Source organism: Periophthalmus magnuspinnatus, chromosome 17 (genome assembly GCF_009829125.3).
Source record: "Periophthalmus magnuspinnatus isolate fPerMag1 chromosome 17, fPerMag1.2.pri, whole genome shotgun sequence".
Classification (NCBI taxonomy): domain Eukaryota; kingdom Metazoa; phylum Chordata; class Actinopteri; order Gobiiformes; family Gobiidae; genus Periophthalmus; species Periophthalmus magnuspinnatus.
This window is the reverse complement of record NC_047142.1, coordinates 11,164,275-11,188,868: the sequence shown is the minus strand read 5'-3', so window position 1 is coordinate 11,188,868 and position 24,594 is coordinate 11,164,275. Positions and strand designations below refer to the sequence as shown.

At 37.4% G+C, this 24,594-nt stretch overlaps 1 protein-coding gene across 1 annotated transcript; it reads left to right on the top strand.

Moving 5' to 3' along the window:
• On the top strand, positions 1–21,737 carry pif1 (PIF1 5'-to-3' DNA helicase homolog (S. cerevisiae)). The gene is made up of 13 exons (XM_033982365.2): positions 1–96; positions 1,345–1,809; positions 4,222–4,345; positions 4,745–4,870; positions 7,224–7,377; positions 9,155–9,269; positions 10,472–10,578; positions 11,770–11,909; positions 12,589–12,695; positions 13,793–13,880; positions 15,065–15,210; positions 19,652–19,843; positions 21,415–21,737. The coding sequence occupies exons 1-13, from the start codon at positions 10–12 to the stop codon at positions 21,460–21,462; spliced, it is 1,899 nt and encodes a 632-aa protein (XP_033838256.1). The 5' UTR covers positions 1–9; the 3' UTR covers positions 21,463–21,737.
• Positions 21,738–24,594: the final 2,857 nt, after the last annotated feature.

Below are 24,594 nucleotides of genomic sequence, written 5' to 3'. Positions count from 1 at the left end.
TTGGCAGCCATGATGTCCTCTCAGGATGGAGTCCAGGTGCAGTGCAGTATGACTGTGGAACAGCTCGACTGCTCTGGACAGACCACACGCAGACAGGTACAGATGAAACCAGGCTTCTTTGGTTTTAGATTTATTTTTGCTCTATGGATTGCAGCACCAGGAAACTGCATTGCTCTCTTGTGTAAGTTTATGTCATAATGATTCACATGGCTTCAGGAACAAAAAAAACCTCAGGCACAGTTCAAGAATCTAATCACAAAAGGAATCGAAGGCATAGAATAGCATTTAGTTGTAATCAGGGCATCTGGGTCAATCCAGAGGCTAACATGTGTCTCTGGTATAGGTCAGTGATTTGATCGATTTAATGGTGACGCCTCTCTTACAGGGTGACGTCAGATTACTGGGTATCTGTGATTTTAGTAACTCTTCAGAAGTCTATTTAAGCTGCTCATTTTTCAGAGGGGCAAAAGCTGAGGGTAAATGGAAGGTAAGAATAGTATGAAGCATGATCGCTAAAAAGACAATGAAACTAGTGTATGTTTATGTATTGTATGTTTAAAAAAATAAAATAAAAGATTTATTATATTTAGTAAAAGCGTATGGTCTGGAGAAGAGTTCAGGAGTTTTATTTTTTTCTGACAGGATGAGCTGTAGCCTTTGGAAATTGAAACCTTGGGTCTTGATTTTGACTAAAACTTGATTAATTTCAATTGCACAGCCCTGTCTTTATTACTTAAATCATTTTATTTGGACCTTAGGGGATTGAGCCTTCGCTATCGCTGCCCCAACCCTCTGGAACACTCTCTTCTCATCAGAAACTTTGACTTGCTGTAATTTTCTAAACTGTTAAAGACCTATTATGCAAAGTCAACTTTTCAGAGCTTTAACCATGTTATAGTAGTTTCTCTTCCCATTTACCACCCTCAAAGTTGTATTGGAAGTGATTTGTCCATGTTTGAGTATTGCCGATCAACCCCCACTTTCACCGCCACACGGCCGCAGCTCTGTATTTACTTAATTCTTCAATTTGATTTACTTTATCAAAGATACATGTAGCATTTATAGCATAGTCATTTTGGTACAAATGAAAAAAAAATCTTCAGCTCTCTAACATGATGTACAGCTATCCATAGGAGGGGCCAATAAGTTCCCAGCTCTTTGTTGTGATGACGTTTGCGGCAACTTCAGCTCCCATTGAGCACCTCAGTTTTCTACCGCCCCAGTCCCACCCACGTTAGTTTATTGTGTCTATAGTCTTTTAAGTGATAGAGATATATATATAAAAATAAATAATGTGTTATGTATTATTATTACTTAAAATCAAATAATAATTTTTGCCAACAGGTCATGCGAAAAGCCTCCATCATTTTAGGTCGCAATGAGTTCGAAGAGCTCATACTCCGACTCCACGACGGAAAAGTCCCTCAGAGCTACAGCGTCAAAGAGTTTAAACTGTTCACCAAATTTGCCCGGGAAGGCAAGTGTACAATCCGCCTCCTCCCGTCCAACACCCAGATCCTTTTGTCCAATTGTCCTCCAGACCAGCTCAGCGCCTTTCTGAAAACTTTGAGCATAAAGCACCGGACGGGACAGGGGACCAAACAGATAAGCCACCGTGAGAAACTCAAAGCTGGGCTGCCCAGGAGCTTTGAAGCCATCAGCCCCCTCCAGCAGAAAGACATCCAGAAGGTGAATGAGCTGAGGGCCAAGACTAACCCAAGTGCAGGGCTCTCTGATCGGACTAACAGAACCAGCACCACGACCGGGAAGCAGGTGAAGAGGACCAGAGCTGACTGCAACTTTAGTCCAGTGAGTATGAAAGTTTGTTTTAAGGCTAAATTTCTACTGATAAAAATGCATCAGAGATTAATCATGTTTTTTTTGTTTTTTTTCCATGATGCATATATTTTGGCCCAATATGTGCACTTTTTAGCATATTGGACATCAGCCTTAAATCTCCCACACGGGCCAATATTTTGTTTTGACCGACTTGCTGCCTAAAAAGTACACACAAAGCTTTATTTGAACACTTCAGTGAAAAAATATAACTGCATGTGACTGCACAGCAAAAGGTTTGTGGTTAAAACAGGGGGCTGTGTGTGAGTTTGTAGAAAATTTGAATTACATAATTTGGGGAAAATAATCAAAATCAACAATCAAAATATTGGGAGACCTTATCATCCTTTGGTTGGACAAAGAAAAAAATCACAATCGGTCGATCTCTAAAACCAATAGCTAATATTTTTGGGCTGATTAAACAACCCTGATTTACTACAAACTGGATAAGAGAGCAGTGTAGTCACATTTTGTGCAGTAAAGTGCTCACATAAAGCGTTATGATATTCTTTAGGCTGCTGTTTTGGGCCACACTAAATATCGGCCTCTCTTGGAGATTGCAGGCCAATAGCCGATATGCTATAAAGTGCAAATATCATCCCAGTATATATAATCGAGGCCCATCTCTAAATGTATACAGTGTGTAGGTCAGGCTGTGCAGTTGAACACTGTGCTGGAGGGTCTGAGTTCTGGCATTAGGGCTGAATGAACAGCAATTTTTCTCAGCATTGCATTTGCTATTTATGTTTTAATAATGAGAAAAATTGATCAAAATCTGAAATATGAACTGACAAACTAATAAAAGAATCACTTTTCAGAACATGTTTGTACAGATCTAAACTACAGGGTTGGCAGTTTTTATGCAGACAGGACTTTTTCTTTTTTTTTTTTTGGAAGAAATTGTAGCACTTAAAAAATTGCAGCCTTTGTGATTTGCTAATTGTGATGGTGGTTCCTTTTCAGACCAGTAAGAGCGAATACGACATACAGTTGATGGTCATGAAATGTCCTTGTATTTTGAGGTCATTTGGTTAAAATGTATTCAAACAAAAGTCAAAGTATGGTGACTAAAAGCCTCATGATACATGTCGTTTGTCAATATTCTGTATTATTGCTCACAGTTTAATTTAATAAGTAAAATACAGATATTATTTATTTTCATTGTAACTAATTCCAATGAATTATTGCAGCCCTATTACTTACCCTACCTTTTATTAAAACCATTAATGAATAAAGAAATTATGGCTATCTGCAGATCTCATTTGCTCTACTGGCCAGGAGCAAAAAAAAATTTCACAAAATGTTACACACACACACACACACACACTTAATGGTGATAATGGTTAATGAGACAAATTATGGTATCCCACGAGTCGATGTCTGACTTTGGCAAATTGTGATGTCTAGACACATGATAAGAGGTAGTACGGGCAGTTTGAGAAGTCCAGGGAAAGAACTCCTCCAAAAATGACATTGTTCCATTGCTTTTTATTAATGTTGTCTCAGTACTTGAAATTGAAATAGAATATTTTACAAGTTTGATTTTTTTTTTTTTTTTTTTTTTTTTTTTTTTTTTTTTTTTTTTAAATGGGAAAAAAGCGTCTTTTGATTTTGTGTGTATCTGTGCTTGTTCAAATGAGCATCTAGTTTAAATTCTACTTTTACTCTGTTACTATTTGGATAGTGATTATTTTGGCAGCCATACTGTGTTTTCCATTAATTCATTATGGTGAACCCCCATAATCTGGTTGTCAAAAGTATCAAATCTGATACTAATCAGTATTGAAACTAGATTTGAGCAAGTATCTGTACTAAAGTCACATTCACAGGACAGAAAAAACCTTTCCTGAATATCTTTAGAATGACCTTGAGCTGCATCAGTACAAGTATAAGACACACAGACTAGTATACACCATGGACCACTATGGAACCTACCTGGACGACTGAGGGATTACACAGATAAAAGGTCACATGGGAATAGAAAAAAACTACAATTTAATATTGAAAATGACAGCACTACCTCGTAGTTTAAAAACGGCCTGGACTATTACACTGCCGCAAACAATTGAATGAATAACAATATTTTTATTGTTTATGAGCAACAAACTATATTTGTTCAGACAAAAGTGGCACAAATATTTTTAAATATATTCTATCATAGTTATGGGAAACATTGCAGTGCTTGTTTCACCAAACCAAGAACCAGCAAAGTCTGCACCAAATGTCACTTTTATAATCTCATTTTTACACCATTTTGGACATTTAATGGATCTAGATGAGTTTTATTGTCTGTCCCAGCAGGTGACAGAAAGTTCTCTTTAAGGTTCAACATTCATCATAGGAGGCTTTTTGTGTGTGTGTAATCTTTGTAAACATGATTCTCAGGTGAAGGCTAACCCCTCTAAGAAGCCCATCCTGTCGCTGCCCTCGTGTAAGCTGAACAAGGAGCAGGCGGCGGTCCTCAGTGCTGTGCTGAGCAGGAAGAACGTCTTCTTCACTGGGAGCGCAGGTCAGACCGTTGGAAGATGAATCAGTCTAGACTAGGGATGCACCGATACGACACTGGTATCTGTTCCAAGATATCGGTTCAGTCGTTCTTATTCTTATTTTGGTCTATAAATTCGTGTAATAAGGCGATTTACTGAATAATGTTGGACAAAGTATTATGAGGTGTTTTGAGCCAAGTTGTTCTGTAGTTACTGTAAACAACTTCTTTTTTTTTTTTTTTACCATATGCCGTCTGTGTTTTAAAGGCATATGGAGAAAAAGACTACAATACTTATTCAAACATGTACTAAAAAAAACAAAAGAAAAAGAGCATGACGTCTGTCTTTCTAATTGAATTTGGTCTGTGCACAGCGCACATCCTGGTTTGCAATTACTGAACCTATAATTGGTCCCAATTCAGGCACAGGGAAGTCGTTCTTACTGAAGAGGATCATCGGCTCTTTGCCTCCTAAAAGCACGTATGCCACAGCCAGCACAGGGGTGGCCGCCTGTCACATCGGAGGCACCACCCTGCACAGCTTTGCAGGTGGGTCTACGATTATTTTATCAGCCAGTATATATAACAACCCACATGTCCAAATCATAATGGTGGAAGCTAACAAAGTACAACAATAAAACTACAGTACTTTAATATAATAATGATGATGATGAAATGAGCCGTCTAACCTGTCATATGCACTTAAAGATTTTACTAACAATCTGACTTTACATAATGTCACGTTTGTGGCCTATGTACAATCAGACTGTAGTCGAGGTAATTTCATAACTGTTACCTAGCAACCATAATCTTTACAAGGGCCAAAACATGTCAAATTAACACAATAGTTATGATTAGACTAATAAAAATAAATGATAAGACTATTATTTTGTTAAATCAATGTTTAAACTTTGCTCATAAATAGTCTCAGCATTTTGGATTGAATTTCTATGTTTATGATACAGATAGAGGTTCTGTGTACTCTTTTTCTTCACAAACTGCCAGTTAACTGATGTAAAACCATGATACATATTTAACAAAAAGTAATAATTAGAACAAAATATTATTAATCTGTCAAATGTACTCTTAAGTAACACTTTTGGCCATCTGTACTGGATACTTTTTACTTACTTTACCTTACCTTACTTGCCTCTCAAATGTAGTGAAGTATCTGTTTTTTTCTTAATCTGAGACCGGCTAAAATGGCTGGGGAGTTATTTTTAGCATGTTTAATTTGAGTTTAGGTCCCAACTTTGAATTGGTTTCTAAACCTTTCTGGCTGTTTTTGTATATTTTGTTTCTTCAATAACTTAAAATCACTTAAAATCATTTGATGTTTTAGTCTGAGAAATATTTTTACTTCATATTAAAAGTTCACATGTGATTAAAAAAATACAGATACAGAAGCAAAAAATTACTCGAGTGAATTAAGTACTTAATCACAACTTCCTAATCCATCCCACATGTAGTAATAGTGCATGTGTTAGTAATGAGAGGACATGCTGTCTCTAATTGAGACTGTTTTAAAATTTAATGAACAGTTAAGCACTTGGCTCTGCATGTTTTCAGAAATGGAGTGATTATGGCCATCTTGTTTCTTTTGACTCTGGGCGCAAAGCGTTTCTGGGAAGAATTGTCAAAAGAAATTTGTAGGAGCCATCTCAATGTTCTAATCCAGTTGTATAGCTGAATAATTTTCTTTTTTTTATTTTGAATCAAAGGGCAAAAACCACATTTATTTATTTTTTTAAGACCCAGTAAGAAAAAAATTTTGAACTAAAATTAAAATTCAAATTGTTCAAATTTGATCTGTTTAACACAAACTAAATGGTAAAAAAATATATATAGAGAGAGATTTTATTATTATTATTTTAGGGCTACACAATATTAAAAAATATTGAAATATGCCTGTTAAGTACTGCAGTAATAATTAATAATTAATATACTTTTTGACTATTTCAGTTGTATTAAAGTTTGAGTAAACCAAGGCAGGCACAGCTGTTTTAAGACAAACTTGACATAGGAAAATGATAAACTTGGTTTTCAAAAAGCACATACTGTACATCAAAATGGTATGTTTTTGTCAGGTGAAGCCTTCACATTGCAATATATTTAGATTTGGTGTTGATCATGGTATTGTGATTTTTAACAAAAATAAATCCTTATTTTTTGTCAAAAGTAACATTTTAAAAACCTGTCTGAAATAACTTTTTTACTCCTTAAAGTACATTTTTAAACGGATAGTTTTACTGAAAGGTCCTAATATTATGCAAAATTGACACTTAGATTAGAATTAGGTTAGAATGTGGTTTCCTCATCAAAAACCTGGACTTGTTTTGTTTCATTCACACATGTTTGAGTTTTAGAGATTTACACAGACTAAAAATAAATGATTACTCAATGCTCTGTTCCACCTTGTGATGTCATGAAGCGGTAGTTTTCAAGTTAACTGCTACCTTTATGTTTTTGTTCAGTAGAGATGGGCAATTCCAGGGCTGAAATTACCCAAATGATTTTAGTGAAGGTGTGTGGAGTTTAAAAACAGTGTTCCACCTTGTGATGCCATGTAGTAATACAAAGTGCTCCAAACTATTTTCAACTTGAGAGAAGAACTCAGCCTAAATATACAGGTTTTGTGTGTTAAACATGTGAATGAAACAAACATAACTGCTGGTTTGTTAATGATGAGGAAGCATTATAACATGGATTAAAATACAGTGTGATACTTGCTATATTACAGATTTTTCTCATGTATCACATCAAAATACAATAGTCAAAATTGAGTACTTCTTCCACTGGCTCTTTCCACTTTCTAATTTCCTAATCTCTGCTGCACATTCAGAAGACCCTCTGCATATGGAGATGTCATTTGTTCTGTCTGAGCTTCTGTCCTGTGTTCCAGGAATCGGCTCTGGCTCAGCTCCTCTGGACCAGTGCATTGAGTTGGCTCAGAGGCCCGGCGTGTTACAACACTGGACCAGCTGTAAGCACCTCATTATCGACGAGGTCTCGATGGTGGAGGGGCAATACTTCGACAAGCTCGAGTCTGTGGCCAGGTACTGTATATCCAAATGTTTTTGAAATTAGGCGTTTAAATGGATTGCAGAAACAATACATGAGGATTTTCTGGAAAATTGACTTAAAGATGAACTTGTCTATAAAGAACTGCAAGTCTCAGTTTTTTTTATTAGTTGGGATTTCTTTTTAATTGAACTACAGATGAGCTTTTGTCAGTATATATCAGTATTTGAATCATGTGTATTCCTCCAAAATCTAGCAAAGTCTTTTACAATGAAAGATAATACAAAATGAATGCTTTTACACAGAGCTTTTCCAGATGCTCAAAGTCTCTTTATAATTTTGTGCATTATTCGTTTACTCCACACTCGGTGGTAAACTATCATTGTAGCCATAGATGACCTGGGGCAGACTGATGGAAGTGAGGCTGTCAATCTGTAATATTGGCCCTCCGAACACCACCAATACACCCTCATTCTATTGCTATGGACAGGATCACACTGCTAACCACAAGTCTATGTCACCCATGCTCCAACACAATATTTCTCCATAAATTTACAAAAGCAGGATACAAATCTGTGCACAACACACACAAACCATGAGCAAGTGGTACATTTCTTTGCTAGCCAGATTTTGAATGCAGCACTGTTCTTTTTCTTGGAACCTTTTTCTGTGCAAGCTATTTAATGCCTTCAGTCGTGTGTCTCATTTGAAGCAGTCATTTGCTTTAGTGCAGATGAACAGATGTTAATGGCCTCCGCACAGTCATTGTGAGGCCCGTGTTTGCCCAAAGTGCATCCATCTGGGGGAGACTGATGCACCATTCAACCATGTCTGCATCGTGATCATTATGAAATGAGTAGCTCTATTAACCACGCCGCCCTCCCACAAAACATTTAAGATAATTGAGTCCAACCAGAGACTAGACTGGCTAAGGATGGGACAATATAGTCACACACAAATTAAAAGTAAGAAAATAAGCAGTAAGGTTTATCATGATAAAAAGAGAGCATTAATTGTTGGTGATTGTTGGGACATTTTATAAAAGCCTGATAAAGATAATCACCAATATATCACCCGAATGTGCAGGGGAAAAAAAGTACTTAACGCAGGTCTAGAAGAGATCATTATGGACACTATAGATCCTGTCAGTTTAAGACTAGGCTGAAAACCCACCTCTTCTCCCTGGCATTTAACACTAGCTAGACAGGATATCTTGGTGTTTTATTGTACTTATCTGGATATTTGTTTTTTGTTGACTTTTATGTGAAGCAATTTGGGGAGCTGAAGTTGTTTTTAAATGTGCTGTATAAATAAACGTGAATTGAATATAACACATGTCAAAATATGGAACCTGTTCATGATATTCAAATTGTAATTATATCATGATCATTATTAAAGTTATGGATATTAATAATCGGTAATCACAATCATTTTAACCATAATAGTGACACCAAAGTTCAATATCGTCCCGTGCCTATTTGTGAGTCCGTAGTTATCACATTGTGGCGATTCAAATCTGTACACTTGAGGGCCCCAATGATGTAAATGCTTTTTACAGTGAATGACATGGTTTAAAGTTGGATATGAGGTAAAAAAAAGGTCAAGGTTAGGCTCGTGACAATGGTTAACATCAGGATCATGTTTGGCAGCAGTACTTTTTAATAGAAAATTATAAAATATTTTCTTTATTTTCTTTAAGGGCTTGTACAAAAATAAAATTAAAACTTGCATATAATGTGGCTTTTTTTTTTTTTTTTTTAAGTTTTTGTGGATAATTTTCTTTTTTTGTATGTCTGTGTGTGTGTATTTCAGGTCGGTGCGCAGGTCCACAGAGCCGTTCGGAGGGATCCAGCTCATCATGTGTGGGGACTTTCTGCAACTGCCTCCTGTGTCAAAAGGGAAGGACAAAGCCAACTTCTGCTTCCAGGTTAGATCCCATTTATAAAGGATCACAGGGATGGGAATATTCTTTTGTGATGTGGAATGTTACGTGAACGCACCTACGTTTTTTATTTATTTTCATGACCATTTACATCGTAGATTCTCACTAAAAGTAGCCAAAATGCAGAAAATGTTTTTTTAAAAAGCCTTAAATGAGAAGGTGTGTCCAAACTTGATTGGTAGTGCATCTGTATTGAATACTTAATTATAGGTGTATTATTATAGAAAATGGTCAGATCTGCGGGAGGCTCACAGAATAGATTTTAGAAGTAACTTTGGGGACTTGGCAACATGAGGTGCCACCTGCTTGTCTCCATGGAGATGCTGTGGAGCCTTCAGGACAAAGCAATAACCTTTCATTAGAGACGAGCAGGTCTGTTTTAAGTGATTGTTGCCAAAGTATCGGATCACTATCGTCATCAGGATAATTATTAGAAAATGTATTTTGTCAAAGTGTGTGTTTACAAAGATCGGCTCTCTGAGGAGACAGCCTTCAATTTGTGAGTTACAGTGCATTTTTTTGTGATGAAGAGTAGATGATACTTGTATACAAATGACTTGAATGATTAGTATTGTATCTGAAGTTTTAGTCTGTTGGCAACACTTAAATGCCAAACTTGAGTATTGAATCTATGCCTTAGTATCCAAATCAATACCAATTATGATACCGTGATGATGATAATAAAATGTATTTTTATTTAGACAATATAATTGTCATTAAATGGTAGTATTTTCTTTTCTATTCCCATGTGGCCTTATATCTGTGTAATCCCTCAGTCGTCCAGGTAGGTTCCATAGGGGTCCATGGGTGTATACTAGACCAACCACGGCCTTCTGTTACGGTCGATCTCCATGGAAACGCTGGGCACATGTTCGTCCACATTCGTCGCGTGCGTTGAGATGGGACAGCACTTGTCGCGGCGGAAGTTGCGTAATGTCCTACGACGCACACTTCCAACGGTGCATTTAAGGGCATTTTGGTGGTTTGGTACATGGCCTATGTGTCTTATACTTGTTCTGATACACCTCAAGATCTAAAGATATTCAGCAAAGGGTCATATCTTTCCAGTTGATGTGACCTTTCTTAGTATTGATACCTGCTCAAATGAGTATCTACCGGTAGTTTCTATATTTGTTGAAAATCCAATACTAAAATGCTAGTTTATACTTCTTTCCCATGTCCCTCAGTCTAGGAGCTGGCGTAAAGTGATCCAGGTGAACATGGAGCTGACAGAGGTGCGGCGCCAAACGGACCAGAGCTTCATTTCCCTGCTGCAGTCCGTGAGGGTGGGCAGGTAAACCACTCAAACACTCCTATTCTGGATTTTTACATTTTACTTAAAGGTCCTATATTATGCAAAACTGACTCTTGTGAGCTTTTTCCCGTGTTACTTCTACAAACTCTTAGTCTGTCTCACACATGTAGACAGACTAATAATGTAGGGTTATTCAAAAGTCTCCAAAGGTTAAAGCTCTGCTCCACCTTGCAGTGTCATGAAGCTGTCGTTTTCAAAGTAACTGCTACCTTTTACCTTTTGAGCTAACATTATCCAAATGAGTCGAGTGATATAATATAGTAATACTGGAAGTGCTCCACTGTGTTCCACCTTGTGAAGGTGTACGGAGTTTAAAAAGTGTTTTCTGCTTGAGAGAACTCAGCCTAAATATGCGTGTTTAAACATGTGTGAATGAAACCAAACACAACTCCAGGAAACATTATAACATACTAAATCATTGTTAAAGGTTTTTTCTGTTTCAAAGAAGTGGAATCAGTATAGTAAACAGAAAAATACAGAAAATGGTGTAATATGGGCCCCTTTAATAGGTTGTATTCACGTGGTAGAATGTGACAATGCGCACTCTGAAATATATGAGCTGATAAACAAAAATTGCAAATCTCATCGCAATATATATACATTTTTTTTTACTTTGAAATTTTTGTATCATGACAACACTAGTTGGAATGAGGCTGCAAATTTATACTCTATTTTGATATTCAAAATTTATCATCATTAGGTTATCGGAATCTGTATTTACACAATAGAATGTAATTTTCAACATTAAATAACAGTACTCAATAATGCTCTTTTATATTACCAGTATTACCATTAGTATGTGGCCTTATATCTGGAAACTACCTGGACGACAGGGATTACACACAGTGGTCCATGGGCGTAAATCAGTTTGTGTTTTTTTACTTGTCCTGATACAACTCAGTTAATTTCTGTCCTGTGAATATGACTGCTTCAAAATGATCTTGTTTCTGAATGGCTTGCGTGACTTTTTTTTTTTCAGTATCGATACCTGCTCAAATGACTAGTATCGATTAGTATCTGACTTTCGATACATTTGACAACCCTAATTCCAGCAGTCAAACCCAGTGTTCCTTGTGTAGCCTCATGTGTTAGATCAGAGTGAATATGGGTCCTACAACACACCGTCCTCAGCCTTGTTGGATCTTTTAGCCCTGTTCCTCTAATCCACAGAGTAACAGAGGAAGTGACCTCCAGGCTCCTGCACAGCGCCTCTCACAGCATCGAGCGGGATGGCATCCTGGCCACACGCCTCTGCACCCACAAGGACGACGTGGAGCTCACCAACCAGAACAAGCTCCAGCAACTGCCAGGTACTGCTTCTGCTCAGGGGGGCAGGGCTGTGTGGTGGGACTGGGGCGGTGCAGAGGGACAGGGGCTGTTAGATTCAGATGAGGTGTGTAGAGAAGCAGCTTGGAGGCTCGTTGACCCACAGATTTCACTCATTTTGATTAACTCAGTTGTTAATTAAACTGTTCCATAAGCTGCAGCTAAAAGTTTAATTTGAAAATGGGGAAAATGTGATGTGATGGCTTTCAGGTAAAAATGACAAACATTTGTCTTGTATAGTGCTTTTCAGACAATTCCATGCATTCATTCACTCTACACTTGGTGGCCACTATTGTAGCCGCAGCTGTCTGGGGTAGACTGAAGGACTGAAATCTGTGTCTTGAATAGGGTGGTCAAAGTGTCGTGCGTAAGAACACAATGACAGTTTCGCCACTGCTGCCCCACTGTGGCACCATATATTCCCAGCAGTCTACCAACCCTGTTTGGCTTCTACGATCACAAAACATAAATTTTTTTTTCATACTGATATCGAATTGGTGTTAGAATTATTGTAAAAAAAAAAACAACAACAAAACATCACAAATATGGTTATTCACAACTGACACCAAAACCAGCTAACAATGCAGAGCAGTTAAACCAAATGTCAGAAACACAAATAATTGTACGCATTTGATTTCATTTAAGGTGTCACTGTCCCCTCAGGAGCTGCCCGTGTGTTTGAGGCTCTGGACAGTGACCCTGCTCTGGAGAAGACCATCGACGTACACAGTCCAGTGAGCAGCGTTCTACAGCTCAAAGTGGGAGCTCAGGTACAGGAAAATACTTGTGTAAGCTTATTGTAAAAAGACAAAAACACGATGAGGGAAAAACTTTTTGCATGTTTTTAAATGCATCATAAGTTATGCATAGATTGATATAATGAATAATCCACAGCTTATATGAGCTCCACATTTACACAGGGACATGTGCAGCTTAATGGTTCTGAAAGATCACAACATATTTACAAAATCCCAACCGTGATACTAAAAGTCTTTATGCAAAACATTTGATTCATTGTTTTGATTGTGAAACCAAAGTTAATATGAAATAAACTTGACAGAATAATTTGGTAAAATATACTCTTGGCGATATATATTGATACAGCAGCCTACGATATCGATACTGTATAATTAAATGTAACAATACGATGTATCAATTTTGATATTTTTGCACACCACTAATGAAAAATAATAATTTACATAGAATCCTGCAAGTGTACATTCTGTAGGCAAGTCACTAAAGCAATAGCTTTTTTTTGTTTTGATACAACCTTATAGTTTTTACACTTCATAGATTGGTTCAATCTTAAGTCATAATGACAAATAATGTATTAAGACTTAACTACTTAAGGGGTTAGGGTTTGAATCAAAAACTAAAATTGGTTACTAAATGTGAATCTTAAAGAAGACATATTGTGCTTGTGTCTTCTTTATCGTTATAATGATCCACAGGTGTCTTAGATTGTTATAATTTGTGCATTTTAAATCACAATATTGATCTAAAAGAAACAAATCAGCTCCCATTGGGCACCGCAGTTTTCTGTGAAAGTCAGCGGACATCGCCGTAAACATCACAACAAAGAGTTGGCACCTTCAATGGAGAGCTGCACATCACGCTAACGAGCAGCAAATTTTCTTTTCATTTGTACCAAAATGACAATGAGATACTGCAGAATCTTCTACGTATCACTGAATACAAAAATAAAATTGGAGAACAAAGTAGGTACAGAGCAGACTCACCTGCGGTGTGTTCTATTGTGTTGGCCCTTGGAAGATGATGGAGCCTACATTACTGTAGTCCCTGGATGGATGACTCATTTTGATGTGTGCTGTCGGCCTTAGAAAACCTCCTCCTCTTGTTGTTGCAGGTGATGCTGACCAAGAATCTGGATGTGGCCCGAGGACTGGTGAACGGAGCCAGAGGGGTGGTCGTGTCCTTTGATACTCAAAAACATGGTCAGTATTTTTTGGCCTAGGTTGTCGTCGTCGTGGTGTGTTTTTTGTTGCAATTATTCTTGAAAAAAGGCCTGGGACGCCTAGGATGCATCATGATTCATTAAAGTGCATATGACATGTTACACATTTTAATAAAACTGTGCAGATGTGGCATACGTAAAGGTATTTCTGTTGTTGCTAGGTAACAATTTTATGGAAATACAATTTCCAAATTGACAGTGAGCAAGTTCATATTTTAGGCAGACAACAATTCACTTTCATTTACAAAGCAATGAGTCGACAGTGAAATAACACTAAATAAGTGAATGAGTGAAACTGCACATGTTGCAATTTTGGTGTGACCATTATTACAACTTCAAGCAAAAACATTACAGAGGGAAGAGACAAAAGAAATGGTGGTACTGAGTTTTTAAAGGCACTGAACCGGTTTTAATAATGTGAAAGACGCATGTAACTTTGAGCCTAGGGTGAGGTAAGTGAGAACTAGTTAATTTTTTTAACGTATGTAGGGATCCAAACTGCACATAGCCATAGGAACTGCGTATATTTCAAAGTGACGAGGAGCTAAGGCCGGATGGCGTGCAGTGCGGTGGAGCCAGTGGAGGTGCTGCAGAACTCTGGATTCTTTTGAGGGACTATTTTTGCCGGACACTGAAGCTGACTGTAACCTTGCCCCTTAATAAATTAATAGTTATTGTACGAACACGTGGTCTGGCACGCAGTTAGAACACGTAGTCTGGCAGAGTTTTGCAAAGAGCTAGCATGCTTCCTGGCGCACTTCCTGATTATCAGACAATAAAACACAAATTATTTTGACCTCAAGAGCTGTTTTTACAACATAAGTCTGCTCCATACTGTCTGCATCTGTCTGTACTGGCACAAATTTTGCTCAAATGCATGGGGAGAAAATTAGGTACAGGCCCCATAAAGCCTCCGACTGCAATATTTACACATTTTTACTTGAATTGAATCAGGTTTGTCCAAAGAATTTTATACACTGTCAAACAATTCTTAACTACTTGTATCAAATGGCCCAGAGTGTTTTTTAAAAGGTATGTGAAAGTTTCTAAACCAAAGAATTTCATTCAAAATGCAAGGACATGAAATGCAAAAACGTTTCAGTAGTTGGCCCATTAGTGGTCTGACCTGTCATAGTCACTTTAATGAATTGTACTGGTTGCCAGGTTACCCGCGGGTGCGCTTCTTGTGTGGGGTGACAGAGGTGATGAAGCCGGAGCGCTGGGTTTTCAAGTCTGGAGGAGGGATCCACCTGAGCCGCCAGCAGCTGCCCCTCAAACTGGCCTGGGCCATTTCCATCCACAAGAGCCAGGTGTGTGTGATCTTACTCTCCCAATACAGCTTGAAATGATTCAGTGCATGGAAAAGAATCTATAAGAAAAATACTTGATACTGATGTTAATTAAAAACACTCTTAGACAGTACAGTGTGATTTTCAACATAAATGGTTGTACTACTTTCTTTCATGTTATATCTGTCCCTCAATGGTCCAGGTAGGTTCATAGTGGTCCATATGTGTATACTAGTCTATGTGTCTTATATTTGTTATGATACAGCTCAAAATCATTCTAAAGCTTTTCAGGAAAGGGTCATTTCTGTTGGTTGATGTGACATTTTTAGTATCAATACTTGCTCAAATGAGTAGTTTTATACTTTTGACTGGTAGTGCATCACTGATTTTGGTAGGATTTTCAAATATTGTTTAATAAATGATGCTTTGAATAATAAGTAGACATGATAATCATCGTGACAGGGCCTGTACATGTACTTAAGTTTTAGAATACAAATTGATGCAAAGGATGGAGCAGCACCAGAGAGAGGGCCTAAAAGCCAGGCCACACTGCATTATACGTATTCAGTTATTATAGTGTTAAAAAAACGTGCGTGTGTGTGCCTCTCTGTGTGTGCGTGTGTATTATGTGTGTGTGTAATAAAAATGTGTGTATAATATTTATAATTACAAGTCTTCAGAATACAGTACTCTGATTGGCCCATGTAACAGAATACATTACAAAATACGTTTTAATGTGGGTATTTAGTATTCTGTAACTACCGGTAAATACTTTTTCAAAGTATTCTTCCCATCACTGCACATGCCCCGGCTTCACCCTAAAAGAAAAACTTCATAACTTCATTATCCCAACTACCTCCTGAAGCACATCATTGCTCACCTGTCTATATACCCCTGAGTTTGTTTTTCCTGTCCAGACATTGCTCAGATAAATGGACCAAAGTATGCACTAGGAACACTCAAATAAACTGTTGCTATGGGAGACGAATCATGAGGGCCTTTTTGCAAAATTGATACATCAAGAAAAAGGCCAACATCAAATTATGTATTTTCCCGCTCGGCCGTAGGTTTGTGCTCTAAAGCTTTCCATTGCGTCACAGGCTACTGCAAGATTAGGCTTTGGACACAACACAAAGTCTATTACACGCTTATTAAAAGAGACATTATGCAAAATTGATTTAAGAGCTTTTAACCATGTTTTAATGGTTTCCCCTTCTAATTTTACCCTCTTGGGGTTGAATTTAAAGATTACTCAAACATGCATGAATCTTTTCAAAGCAGTGGTGTCTTGAATGCAGGGGAAAATTTTATATCAATTTTACAACACCTGGTGACCTGGTACTTTTCCACGCTGCTGAACACATCACTTTTCCTCTTGCTCTATTGTGGGGCAATAGGGTTGTAAAACAAGATCAATACTCAAAATATTTGAAGTACTGATAGTGAAAAAAAGATCAAGACCATTTAAAGACTATTCAGGAAAGGACTGAATCTATATCAGAGCCTAGTACAAGACAACATGGAAACCAAAATGAAAACCCATGGGGAAGACCCAGGACGCACTGGAGGGATGATGTCTCTCGGCTGGCCTGGGAACACCTTGAGGTCTCGCTGGAGGACGTGTCTAGGGTGAGGGAAGTCTGGTAGTCCCTGCTCAGTCTGCAGTCCCCGCGACCTGACCCTGGATAAGTGGAAGAAAATGGATGGATGGTATGGGAATCACAATTTTGAAAATAATTTTTGATGACACTAGGGGACAGTTGGCCTTGGATATATAAAAGCCTTTTATCTCACATATTTGGTAAAAAATATTTCTTGTGGAATGCAAATGTTACAGAACAAATGCATTTAAAGTATAAAAGATTTACTTAAATTTGCAAAATGGATCAAATCTGGAGCTTTGTAAATCCAGCAAAAGATTCTGTCTGTGAATTACTGTTGTAGAGCTGAAGAAATCTCAAAATATCAGGTGCAGTGCTTTTTAACGTATAAGAAATATTTTATACTGAAACTCAACTTTGGACCACTGCAAACTGTTAAAATAAAAATGTGAATGGTTATTTCTCACTTACCTAATGCATTCGAGCGTCGTAATTATTCAAAGCGATGAGTTTATAAGCACTTTTCACAACTCTGAGACTGGACTTTTATCATCACGGCAAAGCTAACAACTAGCATGGTAAGGTGCACTTCCTGGACAATCAAATGCTTTATAATTGGATACAGACAGCACACAGTGGACATATTTTTACCTTGGTACAGATTATTCAATAAGCAGCTCCTAGGGCAAGACAGTTTGCTCAAATACATGGGGGGAAAAAAATCCGGTACAGGACCTTTAACTCTCTGTAAAGCTCTTTATTGCCATGACGATGGCCCACTTTTTTTTGATCAATCTGCCCCTGAGGTTTGAACAGGGTTAACGGTCAACAGTAAACAAGATAGTGCTGCCCTTTGAGCCATATCCGTGTGCGCCTTTAAATCAACTCTATCCTCTACACATCCATACATCCTGATCCATCCAGCTCCCAGGGACAGCGCCGGGGCTTCTGGGTAATTGAGTTCAGTGGTCACGACCCCTCCTGTGTGATTTACAGCAGATGGGCCGTTCACAGGAAATAAACGGTGCAATCACTTCCCATCAGGAACATGGAAATAACACATCACACGGGGGCAGTATTATCAGATCTCATTAACGCATCAAAACCTGAAACCCGGAAAAAAGGCCGGACATCTGAGGAAAAACTAAAAACCAAAATATTTTCAATTTGACAAATGGGTCTGTCATAATTACTATATTGAGTTATTGTTCAACACATGGCAGATGGAGCAATCATTTTTGTGGGTCAATATTTATCATGGGGACTTTTTCTTTGTACATTTTGTTGTTTTTTATGTTCTACGGTAAGATTTGAGCTTTAGAGAGTTGAATAAATAACTAGTTTATAGATACAAACTCACTAAGTGTTTCATTCTGCTATGTATTTATTGTAGCGTGCGTTTTTAATCATATGGTACATTTTGAATAATTTTTGTGGATAATTCTCCTGTAGGTTTTTGCTCAATTGTCATAAATTTGTTTCAATGTTTTCGTTAATCGTCTGTGATTAGTTCAGTGATATGTTTCTTCAAAATGCGTTTTCGTGAAAGGCCTATTCTCAAAGCTGCAAAAGGACTGTTGACATTTATGTGGAAGTGTATAGCTCATTCACGTAAAAAGGACTATTCTGGGTTATGTAGTATAATATAGTAATTAAAGATGATTACTATATTGACTACTTGATCAATAACTGACCACACTGAAGGTCACGTACCAGTTATACAACACAAAAGCACGTAGCACCCACAGGCAAAGTTATAGATCAAATCTGTGGAGAGGTGACCTTTTCACAGGAAGAATCAATGTGTGTGTGTTTTTTTGTTTGTTTTTTTAAGCCATTTCAGTTAAAACTCAATATATTGTATGTAGTGTAATTTTCTTGAGTTTTGTGTCATATGGACAATCATATCAAGGCAATCATATCTCCATGGAGACGGGCAAACAAGCGTAACTCCCATCAGTAAAATTGCTTATCGCACCTTTAACATTTGCACTTTAAGAGATTCAAATCTATCGCTCTTTAATGCGTTGTTTTGAAATTGGCCAAACGGACGACTGATGCATCCCAACTAAGCCTCGCACAACAACTTTGCAAAAGGCCAAAAATGTAAATATATTCAGATGTCGTTGGATGAGACTTAGACCTTTTTTAAAGTGATGACTGAGCTGAATTCTTAACAGGCATTGTCTTTGTGTCCTTGAGCAAGATGCGTCACTCATCTTAGACGTTTCTTTGTGATGAACTACCCTGTAATCAAAGCTGTTGGAAATCTTAATTTTTTGTAAGAAGTGTTTCTAAAAGAGAAAAGACGTGATGAGTATTCCAGACGACTGATAGACGATAGAATTCTCTAGAACATGGTTAACCCAAGTATGTTTAAAAACTGTCACTTTTTTTCTTATTTAGTAGCTTTTACCTACGTACGATCATGATGTGAAGAGCAGTTAACTTGACAAGAAATAAAAATTCTTGGGGAAAAAAGGCCATTTAAGTATATGTCAGTACGTTTCAACTGTCCTGGACACAGATTTATGTCTATGTACGTGTATTTAAAAGGTGTTCAGATGTTCTCTTAGAAAACCATCAGAATAAATAAAAGTTCAAACGTGAAAGCATGAAATCAGCCTGTAAATAGTCCCATTACATTCAGTTTAAAGGCCCAACGAGGATATCAGCTTAACCAATAAGGATGGTTCCTTATTGGTTAAGCCGACCAAGTTGATTTTCCAGTATCGACACCAAAGCTCGGTATCGGTCCATCTACTCTGGACCCGATGCCTGATTCAGTTAATGTCAGCATCGACACAAATATTTGTTATGTGTGTCCCTGTTTTTAATCAATCATCCACTTGTGTCTCCAGGGCATGACGCTGGACTGTGTGGAGATCTCTCTGGCACGCGTGTTCGAGAGTGGCCAGGCGTACGTGGCTCTGTCGCGGGCCCGCAGTCTGGAGGGGCTCAGGGTCATGGACTTTGACCCCAGCGTGGTGAGGGCCGATCCAGAAGTGCTCCAGTTCTACAGGAGGATGAGGAAGGAGAGGCTACTCATGCAGGTCAGTGGTCAAGTTTATAATGGAATCTTTAAATTAATTTAAACTTTTTTTTTTCTACACATCCAAGACCATACGGTAGGGAGCGCTACCCTAAAACAAACTGACCCAGCACAGATGTATTGTAAAAAGCAGGGTCAAAATGAAACCGTTATATTAAAGAGAGGGTAATATGCAAACTGGACTGCTGGAGCTTTCTATCGTCTTAGAACATTGTTCCCTCAAATGAAACAGAAAATGCACACAAATGTCCTTCTTACAGAGGTGCAAATGAAAAGAGCAGCAACTTAAATATGAAAAAAATGCATGCCGCTCATATCTAAAAATAAAAAGCTTTGGACAACATTTCATCAAAAGCCTTTGTCAGACCATGGCCCTGTTTCAACAATCAGGTTTAGTCCAAACTCAGACTTTGGGGTGATTTCTGAAAAAAGTTTCACAGAGAGTTAACCTAAACCCTGAGTCAGTCACCATATTCCTCTAACTCAGCGTTTAAGTCTACTCCTGTTTTTTATGCATTTAGTTTCAATCTGTAAGTGTATAATGTGGTGAAACTCGCTGCTTATGATAAACTTCTTAAATGAGTTTGGTCACGTTTGATCCATTTGCTTTACATTAAACTGAAAGTTGAGTTAATTGCCTTAATTTAATACATGTATTTAATGTCCAGTATAAAAGTACTGTTTGAGCATTTGAAGTAGTAACAAACATGTTACATGCATGTTGCACTTAATGGTCTGATAAAAAATTTACATCTTGTCACTTTGTACTCTTTATAAGTTTTAAAATGGTATTTAATGAGCTGAAGTACAAGTATAACAAAACATAATGTGTTTATAATCATGTAAATCATAAAGTATCACTTAACGTCAAAGTTTAAGAATTTAACCTGTCCATCTTTGAGGGACAGGAAGTCATGCTGCTGTGGAGGACTCCCGGTTCACCGTTGCCATGGTGAATCCTCAGTTCACTGAGTTTAGCTCGTTTCAGAAATAAGGTTTGTAGCGGCGTTATCAGACAGGGCACATTCTGAGTCAGGAATGAAACTCCAAGTGGGATAACTCTGTTAGTTCAACCTGCTTTGTGAATTGGGGCCCATTTCTTTTGCTTTGGACCACAGTACTACAGAACATTGTTTTCCCCTTCAAAAACATGTCTGTTGTGGTTGTATGTCTGTCATACATGTTTGAGTAATCTGAACATCTCTCCCGAGCACTATTTGAACCCTCTTTATGGTTAGCAGCACAAACCTGTACATTACTCAATCAACCAATTCTAGAGATTCAAAATGTAATTAATTTCCTTTAAACAAAGTTTCTATCATTTAAACTAAGTACAGAACAACTTTGAAAAATATTACAAGGTGTTTTGGGCCAATATTATTCAGTATATTCTTACTGAAAATGTTGATGACTCTATCAGTCTATATCCTATTTTGGTCTATAAATGTGTGTAATGTCAGTGCTGATATCTGATGCTAGTATCATATTGTGTCTGTGTTTTACCATCATATTGTGAATAATCTGGTTCCAGATCAGAAGCAACATTGAACTGTACTGTGCTCTTCTCTCCAGGCCTCCATGGAGGACTTTATGGCTCAGAACAAGGAAAACCGGTTTTGATGGAGCGTCTCATCCTTTCACCCAATGCACTATCTGCACTGTCCCTGGACACGAGGCAACACTGCCCCCTACTGGCTGCTATGTTTTTATTTTGGGACCTTTTTTATCATGTCTTTTTATTTTTTATGTCAAGCTAACTTATGATCATATATTATGTACATATACAAATAAATGTTTAGGTGATATCTTAGGGGGGTTTTCTTCAAATCTTTTAATTAATCTGACTACACATGATTACACTTCATCTTATTTTACATAATTAAAAATGAATGCAGACCTGATTACTTGAAGTTATTCTTGCATAAAACGGTACATTTTAATTTTAGTGGAGTGTGAAATTGAATTGGTCTACATAGTACAAGCATAGAGGGCACAACCTGATGCATTTGGCTGCTTTGCACGCTCCACAAGCGTTAAAGTCAGTTCAGTTTATTTTTGTAAAGCCCAAAATCACAACAGGAGTTGCCTCTTAGGGCTGAACATAATAACTAATTTAACCAACAGAAAGTTAGAGAATCGATAATGAAATGGAAACAGACAAGCAAATGAATCAGCACCCATATAATGTATATTATAAAGGGCTCGTGTTATGTTATTTTCTGATTTATGGGTATGTTTTTGATGAGGAAACATTAGAGCTGTGTTTTGTTTCGTCCACATGTTTAAAATAGTGGGACACTTTCTATATTGCCACATGACATCACAAGGTGATTTAATGTTCTGTTTTGAGAGAAGAACTCAGCCTAAATATGCAGAGTTTAAACATTAAACTTCATACATCTTCACTAGAATCATTTGGATAATTTAAGATCTGGAATTGCCAATCTCTGCTGAACAAAGGGTAAAATGCATCTGTTAACTTAAAAACTACCACTTCCTGACATCACAGGGTGGTCTGTTATGGATCAAAGTCTGTTTCACTGTTGATTTTCAAATTTTCTGTTGGCTAAATCTTATTCAGCCCTAAGAAGAAACGGCTGCTGTGATTTTGGGCTTTACAAAAATGAACTGAATTGAACACAGCATTTTGAGCTTTGGGGATGCAAACAGCCTAACAATGTAGGATTACTCAAACGTGTGACTGAAGCAAAACACAACTCCGGGTATGTTTTTGATGAGGTAGCATCATTTTAACAGGGCTGAAAAGGAAAAAAAAATATCTTAGGGATATACATGTGAAACTTTACTTGCACAAAAGTAAGAAAGGCAATGTATTGCAAGTGTTTCATTATGTGTTTTCATATAAAAATAAGGGATTTTATGTGTAAAAAAAACCCCATTTAAATCTGGCTCTTTTCATGTTTCTATTTTACATGTCTTCTTTTTGTTGAAATTAGATACCAAAAATATGCAGAGAGTATTTTGGATTTTAGACTACACTTTTGGACAAGATCTGACTGAAAAATTGCCTAAAAACATTTAATCAATTTCTTGTTAAGTACAAGATTGGAAATTTTGGTGTGTGTAGGTGCTACTTTAAGAGGCGGTCTTTATGTTTTTATGGTGGGGAATGCATTTTGAGAAAACTGCCTTTACAATGTCCCAAATAACTCTATGGATGCAAATTGATTAGATTAAATTAAATATTAAATATGAAATAATCTTTCAGTGCTTTGCTGTTTCCACATGAAAGCTTATATGCTAATTGAAAAAAAGAGTTTTACCTGCAGTGTCTCCCCTTAAGTGAGTTTGTTTCATTCATCAAAGCTGAACATGATCAAGCCTTTCCCTCAGTGACTCCCATTTACCCAGAGAATCCACAGTGGATCCCAGCATGTTTGGTCTTTAGTGTGAAAAAGGTTTAGGGGTACTCAAGAGTTCCCCCAACCCTTAAAAGTAATTCTTCATCAGGTATAATTCTGCTTCCAGTTTGCTGTAAATTATTACTTGTTAATTATATTTAATTATATAGTTGTGAACAGCCTACAAAGACATTCTCCCAGTGATGTAAAAGGCATATTTATCTTCAAATGGTCTTCAATTTCATGTTCTTAAATCCAGACTCGGCACCTCCAGGGGTCCCTTTGACACTCAGGACACTACAAAACAGCAAAAGAGTGAAGATGTTTGGCTGCTCATCCAAGTGGCTGCCTGATGCCTGATTGCTGGTGGGAACTGCCTTGTTTCTGTCTTAAGGGAAGAGACAACTACACTGAAACCAGCCATATTTATTTGTTAGTGTAGTTCAATAGACCTAGCTAAATCTGAACTGTGCCTGAGTCATACTTTACATAACCGTTCAGGCCCTTAATGGATGCTCTCACAGCTATTTTTCTGTATATAAAAGTGATTGCATTCATGTTCCAGTATTTCATTGTCATGATTTCAGATGGAGTCCTGGGTCACATCTACAGGTGACTGAAAATCTGCAAATGCTGAATCTTATTTTTTAGGTATTGGCTCCACAAGCTTGTAATATTAATCTTATGGCTTGAAGTCCTTTCAACTGACTGACAGTTACATCTTCAGGTGAACTCTGACCTGTCCTCCAGCGCAATTTTGAACTGTTAAGATTTCAGAATTGTACATTATGTGATCACAACCTATTAACATTATATTATTATTATTATTATTATTATTATAAAGTAGTCTAGTTTGCCCCTCTTTTATGCAACATCTGAAGCTTTGGAGACCTGACCCAGGTAAGAAAGACACTAGTGCAGTAATTTTTAAGTACAGTACCAACTTATGTGTTGTAGATGTTTTATCACATTCTTTGCAATAATGCACAATGAAAGATAAAACTTGTCAACTAACTTAGGAGTGCCAGTTCAGAAATTCTACATAAATGGTGAATAATAAACACGTGCATAAATTGATGGGAAGTTGAAAGATTTGCCATACTTTTTTTTTTTAACACATAAAATTGATAGTATGGAGTACGGACTAAGGTTCACTACGTAACTTTTCTGGTGGAGGGTCCGCCAGCTCCTTGTTGCTATAAAAATATTACTGCTTTGTATAGAATGTTCCACAGTATGGCATTAAACCTCCATAGACACAAGTAACAGGTAACGTCTCCAAGCTAAGTTACAGGTCAGATTTGTGGAGGGGCGACCCCACTCACAATAAGAATATATGTTTTCCCACATGAGTGCTTTACTGCAATGTGGATAAACCAAAAGACATCTC